General features: G+C 52.4%; 1 protein-coding gene across 2 annotated transcripts in view; it reads right to left on the reverse strand.

Annotated features, from left to right (window-relative positions):
- Positions 1-346: 346 nt before the first annotated feature.
- Positions 347-8,478, reverse strand: part of LOC115385295 (TRAF2 and NCK-interacting protein kinase-like) — a 53,393-nt gene continuing 45,261 nt past the window's right edge. For both annotated transcript variants that reach the window (XM_030087276.1, XM_030087275.1), the window contains 6 exons: positions 4,252-4,386; positions 4,061-4,161; positions 3,729-3,878; positions 3,477-3,636; positions 3,174-3,313; positions 347-2,875 (listed from right to left, as the gene is read on the reverse strand). In XM_030087276.1, coding sequence (XP_029943136.1) covers positions 2,792-2,875; positions 3,174-3,313; positions 3,477-3,636; positions 3,729-3,878; positions 4,061-4,161; positions 4,252-4,386 — 770 coding nt within the window. In that variant the 3' untranslated portion in view covers positions 347-2,791. The remainder of the gene's footprint in view (positions 2,876-3,173; positions 3,314-3,476; positions 3,637-3,728; positions 3,879-4,060; positions 4,162-4,251; positions 4,387-8,478) is intronic.

The raw sequence follows: 8,478 nt of genomic DNA on the forward strand, positions 1-8,478 counted from the left end.
TAAAGGGCGGTTGATAAACCGTTGATAAAGGCTGGTTGATAAAGGCTGGTTGATAAAGGCTGGTTGATAAAGGGCGGTTGATAAACCGTTGATAAAGGCTGGTTGATAAAGGCTGGTTGATAAAGGCTGGTTGATAAAGGCTGGTTGATAAAAGGCAGGTGATATATCGCAGTTGATGAAGGGCAGTTCATATAGGGCAGTTGTAACTGTGGGGCAGTTGCTGAGGCCCAGTTGCTGTTGGGCAGTGGCAGCTGTGGGGCAGTTGCTTGTGTGGTCATTGCTGAGGGGCAGTTGCGTTGCCTCCAGGTGTGTTGGAGTGTGAAGAAAGACAGGCGGGAGGCTGTCGTACAAGTCGGGGACATTTATTGTAGATTTTCTCACCGTCACAGATGTGTTTGACTTTTCACTGAGTCCAGTGATTCAGACAAGGTGAAAACACACACACACACACACACACACACACACACACACACACACACACACACACACACACACACACACAGTCTGGATACGTACAAAAATTGAAATACAAATACAAATCAAACACGATAAAAACATTTTGTCTTGTTCCTTTAGAAATCGGTAGAACTATGTATTTTCTCTAATCTGTAGAAAGACGCCAAGATTGAAGAAGTAACTGAGTTCTCCTCTATGATGATCGAACCAAAAGTCTGGCGGGATGACAAAACACTTCCCACCTCGTTCTATCAGCTCTGATAGAAAGAGGCGGGAAGTGTTTTGCTTTTACAGTTTTTTCTGTGACGTCCGTCCTCAGTGTGGATTGAAATATTTACAGCAGGAATCTATCTACAAGCTGTCAGACCGAGCTGCACCCGGCCGGCCGTCCGCTGCGCCACTGGGCCGCTCCACTCCGCCTCTGGTTGCCCGACGGAGGAAATGTGCACCGAGGGTTGAGCTACATGTGTGTGAAGCCGCCGGGAGGCCGGGAGGGCAGTGGTGCTGTCCGCATTGAGACGGGCTGAGGTCAAAGTGTCCCCCGGTTCGATTCCCACCCTCCGCGGGGTCGGCGACAGCTGTTCACAGCTGTTCCACAGATGAGAGGAATGCAGTCAGGTGATCATGCTCCTCTGAACATTCTGGAGACTTGAACCGGTTCATTTCTTCAATCATTCAGCTGACAGAGCTCCTGTGTGAGCTGGATGCTAAAGGAGTTAGCCTGAAAGCTAAAGGAGTTAGCCTGAAAGCTAAAGGAGTCAGCCTGAAAGCTAAAGAAGTTAGCTTGAAAGTTAAAAGAGTTAGCCTGAAAGCTAAATGAGTTAGCCTGAAAGCTAAAGGAGTCAGCCTGAAAGCTAAAGGAGTTAGCCTAAAAGCTAAATGAATTAGCCTGAAAGCCAAATGAATAAACCAGAAAGCTAAAGGAGTTAGCCCAAAAGCTAAGGGAGTCAGCCTAAAGGCTAATAAGGTTAGGCTAAAAGCTAAAGGAGTTGGCCTGAAAGCTAAAGGAGTTAGCCTGACAGCTAAAGGAGTCAGCCTGAAAGCTAAAGGAGTCAGCCTGAAAGCTAAAGGAGTTAGCCCAAAAGCTAAAGGAGTCAGCCTAAAGGCTAATAAGGTTAGGCTAAAAGCTAAAGGAGTTAGTCTGGCAGCTAAAGGAGTCAGCCTGACAGCTAAAGGAGTTAGCCTAAAAACTAAATGAATTAGCCTGAAAGCCAAATGAATAAAACAGAAAGCTAAAGGAGTTAGCCCAAAAGCTAAGGGAGTCAGCCTAAAGGCTAATAAGGTTAAGCTAAAAGCTAAAGGAGTTGGCCTGAAAGCTAAAGGCGTCAGCCTGAAAGCTAAATGAGTTAGCCTGGAAGCTAAAGGAGGGAGCCTGAAAGCTAATGGAGTTAGCCTTGAAGATTGAATTAGCCAGAAAGCAAACCAGAGCCCGTAAGCTAAAAGAGTCTAAAAGCTAAATGAATTAGCCTGAAAAATAAAGGAGTCAGCCTGGAAGCTTAGTGAGTTAGCCTGAAAGCTATACGAAGTAGTCTGAAAGCTAATGGAGTTAGCCTGAAAACCAGAGGTGGGAGATTGGAGCCTGATCAAGTCATCTCCATGCCATGTTTTTGCTCTGACCATGTACCACACCAGGTGAATCTAATCAGCCCTGCTCCTCAGCTTGTCTGTGGTACAAGGTGAGGGCAAAAACATGGCATGGAGATGACTTGATCAGGCTCCAACCTCCCACCTCGGCTGAAAACTAAAGGAGTGCACCCAAAAGCTTAAAGCTAAAGGAGTTAGCCTTGAAGCTAAAGGTGTTAGCCTGGAAGCTAAAATGTACAGTAAACACAACTACAGGTCTTTCTGCATAATTTTCTTGAAAGCTTCTCTATCTGTAGACCAGCTGTGAACGATAAAGTGTGTTAGCTCGCTTAGCATGGATGCTTCTACTCAGCTAGCTTAGCGTGGACGCTCTTAGCATGACTGCATTGCACTCATTTCAAGTGATTTCTCTGCTAATGCTAATGCTACCGTGAGAAGCAGGAAGTGTTCCGTCTCTCCCAGCGTGCAGCGCCCCTGCAGGCTGGCATGTGCTACAGCAGAACGTGTCCAGGGAGTCTCCTGGTCCGGTGTCAGTCCGTCCTGTCGTCCTGCAGCGCCCCCCGCAGGGAGGACGGGAGGGGACAATTTCTCCTGAAGCTCCATGGTCCATTCAGCAGCTTGTACTTTAACCTCCACACACACACACACACACACACACACACACACACACACACACACACACACACACACCCCGCCCCCCGTCTTCCCTTCAGCGCCACCTCCTGGTCGCGGGCAGAACGACGCCAGGCAGTTACCAGTTCATCATGGAGCTTCTGTTGAGGGTCATAAAGAAGACCTGACTGCTTCCTCCAGAGCGCACCGAGGCAAAGAACACCTGCAGAACCAGAACCAGGACCAGGTCAGTCCACACAAACACAGAACCAGGAACAGGATCAGGTGAGAGTCCACAGAACCAGGACCAGGTGAGAGTCCCCTGAGACACATAAAAGCAGGAGTGAAAGCTCACCTGGTCTTTACATGCACTGATGGAGCGTTCAGGCTCACCTGGTCTTTTCTACACTGGCGGTGCGTTCAGGCTCACCTGGTCTTCAGGCTCACCTGGTCTTTTCTACACTGGCGGTGCGTTCAGGCTCACCTGGTCTTTTCTACACTGGCGGTGCGTTCAGGCTCACCTTGTCGTTCCTCTCTGACAAGAATTTCAGCCGCTGAGCTCGTTTGTGCATGAAAACTCCGTCGAGGTGACCCGTCTCCACCGAGCGGATCTCAATGGCCTTCTCTCCCCAACCCATGATCTGGTTCGAGTGGATGTACGCTGCAGACACACACACACACACACACACACACAGGTTACTGCAGCTGTTTCTGGCGGGATGGATGGATCTCAGGTGTTGCTGATGTTGCTGTGATGACGCAGAGGAAGAGGAAGAAGAAGAGGAAGAGGAGGAGCAGCGGGGCTCTCTGATTGGCCGGCGTACCGACGGAGGTGGGCATCTCGCCCCACTGCAGCACCACGTCCTTGGTGATGCGGCCGTACGTGTTGACGTAGACGCCCTCGTCCTCGTAGCACAGCAGCATCTCCATGCCGTCCGTCTTGGGCAGAACCACGATGGCGTGAGGGGTCACCTGACCCTGAATCTGTGGGGGAGGGGGGCACATGGGGGCGTCAGGAGTGCTCTGACGAGGACCTTGCACACACACACACACACGCACGCACGCACGGGTCTTACATGCGAGGGGATGTAGATGTCGTACGGGTTTCCAGAATCTACATCGATCACATGGAACCCGACACTAGATCCATAGATGACCTTTAACCTCTGACCCTCCTCCACAGTCAGATCCACCAGCAGGGGGCGGTGCTGCAGCTCTGTGAACGACTGACAGGGCAGAGGAGTGAAGGGGTGGAGGGAGGGGACACAGATTAGCCTAGCTTAGCTTAGTTTAGCTGTCTTCCAATTGTTTAAGCTCCTGAGCACTGAAACAGAGGCGACTGACTCCAGACAGATCTGACCAGAGCTGACGGAGTGCTGGTCGGAACGTGACGTGGTTCTCCGCTCACCTTGAAGGCCATGAACTTGTGGTACGGTTTGGGAGCCCAGGCGTAGATTTCCACCGAGTTCTTCAGAGCGATCACCAGGAACTTAATCCTCTCATACTTCACTGCAGGAGAGCAGGAGAACCGTGTTACTGCCGGGAGACGTTCCAGCAGACGTTCTAACAGACACCTGAATGGACTCGGTGCCGCCGTACCGACTTTGTAGTGCACGCAGCCCTCCAGCTCCCCCACCGTGATCCAGCCCTGCTTCTTCTCCACCTCGGGGTCGTTGTGCAGGATGCGGTTCCTCAGCCAGGACAGGTAGTAAACACGCAGCTTGTTCTTCTTCCCTGGAACATGGAGAACCGTCCAGAACACCTCAGCTTCTGAATCCCATTCAGCATCGTGCATGTTCAGCCCAGAACCCAGAACCTCCACCTTCCTTTACACTAACTGCTGGAGGTGGTCACAGTGAGGGTGGAGGCTGTGGAGGTGGATGTTGAGGAGCGGTGCGAGGAGCGGAGGTGAAAGAAAAGAGGAGCGGAGGTGAAAGAAAAGGGGAGCGGAGGTGAAAGAAAAGAGGAGCGGAGGTGAAAGAAAGCGGAGGTGAAAGAAAAGGGGAGCGGAGGTGAAAGAAAAGGGGAGCGGAGGTGAAAGAAAGCGGAGGTGAAAGAAAAGAGGAGCGGCGGTGAAAGAAAAGGGGAGCGGAGGTGAAAGAAAAGGGGAGCGGAGGTGAAAGAAAAGGGGAGGGGCAGTGAAAGAAAAGAGGAGCGGAGGTGAAAGAAAAGGGGAGCGGCAGTGAAAGAAAAGAGGAGCGGAGGTGAAAGAAAAGAGGAGCGGCGGTGAAAGAAAAGAGGAGCGGCGGTGAAAGAAAAGGGGAGCGGAGGTGAAAGAAAAGGGGAGGGGCAGTGAAAGAAAAGAGGAGCGGAGGTGAAAGAAAAGGGGAGCGGAGGTGAAAAGGGGAGCGGAGGTGAAAGAAAAGGGGAGCGGAGGTGAAAGAAAAGGGGAGCGGAGGTGAAAGAAAAGAGGAGCGGAGGTGAAAGAAAAGGGGGGCGGAGGTGAAAGAAAAGGGGAGCGGAGGTGAAAGAAAAGGGGAGCGGAGGTGAAAGAAAAGAGGAGCGGAGGTGAAAGAAAAGGGGAGCGGAGGTGAAGAAAAGGGGAGCGGAGGTGAAAGAAAAGGGGAGCGGAGGTGAAAGAAAAGGGGAGCGGAGGTGAAAGAAAAGAGGAGCGGCGGTGAAAAGGGGAGCGGAGGTGAAAGAAAAGAGGAGCGGAGGTGAAAGAAAAGAGGAGCGGCGGTGAAAGAAAAGGGGAGCGGAGGTGAAAGAAAAGGGGAGCGGAGGTGAAAGAAAAGGGGAGTGGAGGTGAAAGAAAAGGGAGGGGCAGTGAAAGGAAAGAGGAGCGGAGGTGAAAGAAAAGGGGAGCGGAGGTGAAAGAAAAGGGGAGCGGAGGTGAAAAGGGAGCGGAGGTGAAAGAAAAGGGGAGCGGCAGTGAAAGAAAAGAGGAGCGGAGGTGAAAGAAAAGAGGAGCGGCGGTGAAAAGGGGAGCGGAGGTGAAAGAAAAGGGGAGCGGAGGTGAAAGAAAAGAGGAGCGGCGGTGAAAAGGGGAGCGGAGGTGAAAGAAAAGGGGAGCGGCAGTGAAAGAAAAGAGGAGCGGAGGTGAAAGAAAAGGGGAGCGGAGGTGAAAGAAAAGGGGAGCGGAGGTGAAAGAAAAGGGGAGTGGAGGTGAAAGAAAAGGGGAGGGGCAGTGAAAGAAAAGAGGAGCGGAGGTGAAAGAAAAGGGGAGCGGCAGTGAAAGAAAAGAGGAGCGGAGGTGAAAGAAAAGGGGAGCGGCAGTGAAAGAAAAGAGGAGCGGAGGTGAAAGAAAAGGGGAGCGGAGGTGAAAGAAAAGGGGAGCGGAGGTGAAAGGAAAAGGGGAGCGGAGGTGAAAGAAAAGGGGAGCGGAGGTGAAAGAAAAGAGGAGCGGAGGTGAAAGGGGAGCGGAGGGTTGAAAGAAAAGGGGAGCGGAGGTGAAAGAAAAGAGGAGCGGAGGTGAAAGAAAAGAGGAGCGGAGGTGAAAGAAAAGGGGAGCGGAGGTGAAAGAAAAGGGGAGGGGCAGTGAAAGAAAAGAGGAGCGGAGGTGAAAGAAAAGGGGAGCGGAGGTGAAAGAAAAGGGGAGCGGAGGTGAAAGAAAAGGGGAGCGGAGGTGAAAGAAAAGGGGAGTGGAGGTGAAAGAAAAGGGGAGCGGAGGTGAAAGAAAAGAGGAGCGGAGGTGAAAGAAAAGAGGAGCGGAGGTGAAAAGGGGAGCGGAGGTGAAAGAAAAGGGGAGCGGAGGTGAAAGAAAAGAGGAGCGGAGGTGAAAAAAAAGAGGAGCGGAGTGAAAGAAAAGGGGAGCGGAGGTGAAAGAAAAGGGAGGGCAGTGAAAGAAAAGAGTAGCGGAGGTGAAAGAAAGGGGAGCGGAGGTGAAAGAAAAGGGGAGGCGGAGGTGAAAGAAAAGGGGAGCGGAGGTGAAAGAAAAGAGGAGCGGAGGTGAAAAAAAAGAGGAGCGGAGGTGAAAAGGGGAGCGGAGGTGAAAGAAAAGAGGAGCGGCGGTGAAAGAAAAGGGGAGCGGCGGTGAAAAGGGGAGCGAGGCGTGGCGGTCGGCCCACACCCCCTCCAGGAGCCCCTGCACACACACCCCGGCGGCGCCGACAGCACAGAGCCCGGCGGCTCCTCAGCAGCTGCAGAAGTGAACCAGCAGCACTGACTGGCCGTCTTTCAGAACGAGCACCTGCAGGTGTTTCCACGGTTACAGTAGAGAAACGCATCTGGGTCTACCCAAGCCAGAAACCAGGAGGTCTGGTCCTGGAGGACCAGAGAGGCGACCGAGCTCCTGAAGGACAGAACGCCACCTCCAGAGGTCACAGGTCACAGGGCTGTCTGCAGCACAGCCCCCTCCAATCTGAGGAGAGGCATCAGGAAGGCCGATCTGGACAGTAACGGTGAGCAGCACGGACGGCGCTCCAGCCCCCCTGCCTGAAGACCTGCGCTACCCCCCCACCCGCCCGCTCCAGAAACCCCCCACAGCCAGCTCCACGGCTCACGCCAGTGGCGAGGAAGAACCGGACCCAACCGGTTTGCCTACGAGACAAACAGATCAGCAGAGGACGCCGTGAGCGCAACGCAACACACCACGCTGTTCCACAACACTGTTCCACAACACCGTCCCACAATGCATTCCCACAACGCCGTCTCACCAGGAGAACCAAGGCCCCGACGCTCGCCTTGTCTTCACAATCAGAATCATGTATTAACGGCCACACAACAGAGCTGGTGGAGTTTGTTTCCGGTACAGCACTTCATGCTGACGTCTCACAGGGTCGGTTACAGTGTCACAAACACAACGTTACAGTCAACAGACATAAACGATGACACAGCAGTTTACATCCAGGTTGGTTTAAAGTCCGTGCAGCTATTGGAAAGAAACTGTTTTTAATCGGACTGGTTCAGCTGTCAGAGAGCTGCAGCGCCTCCTGGGGGGCATGAGTGTGAACAGGTGGTGAGCAGGGTGTGTGTGGTCTGAGGTGGTCTTCCTTGCTCGCCGTGCGGTGCGTCTTGGGTACGGTGTGTCTCTGGATGGGAGAGTGTGGCCAGTGGTTTTGGAGGATTTATTGATTATGCGTTGGAGTTCTGTGCATGAGTGACGTCCAGATTTCCATACCAGACTGTTACTGAAGAGGTGAGAATACGTTCAGTGATGGCTGTGTAGAACTGGATGAGGATGTTGTGTCTGACTTTGAATTTCTTGAGTTGTCTCAGGAAAAATAGTCTTTTATTGGCTTTTTTGTAAATTTCGTCTGAGTGCTGCTTAAATTTGAGGGAGTTATTGATGTGTGTCCCACGGAACTGAAATGAGTGCGTAATGTCTATAAGGTCAGCTGATGGAGATGGTGCTTTGAGAGCAGGTGAGCGTGAAAAATCAACGATCAGTTCTCTTGTTTTCGATGCGTTGAGCTGAAGGTTCAGTCTGACACCAGGGAGCCTGGGTGACCTGCTCGCCACGGTGTTTCTCATTATTGTCAGAGATAAGTCCAATTATTGAGGTGCCGTCTGCATATTGGAGGATGGATACTGAGCTGTGTGAGGATGTGAGTGTGTTTGTGTAGAGGGAGAACAACCAGGGCGATAGGACACGACCCTGAGGGGCCCCGGTGCTGAGGGTCAGAGGTCGGGATAAGAGGCCGCCCATCCCGACTCTCTGTGTCCTTTCTGAGAGGAAGCTCCTGATCCGGTGGCATAACGAAATGTCAGTGTCCATGTCCATTACTGCATTACTGTAGCATCACTGACAATAACCCAGGAAACACCTGCTCCGCCCTCAGACTTCACACCACCACCACGCAGTCACACAGTGCAATCGGCTCAACGGTCACTTTACCTCCACAACAGACCAGATCCGTGCTTCTCTCTCCCTCGCCAACCGTTCTG

The sequence above is a fragment of the Salarias fasciatus genome, unplaced genomic scaffold (assembly GCF_902148845.1).
Source record: "Salarias fasciatus unplaced genomic scaffold, fSalaFa1.1, whole genome shotgun sequence".
Taxonomy (NCBI): Eukaryota; Metazoa; Chordata; class Actinopteri; order Blenniiformes; family Blenniidae; genus Salarias; species Salarias fasciatus.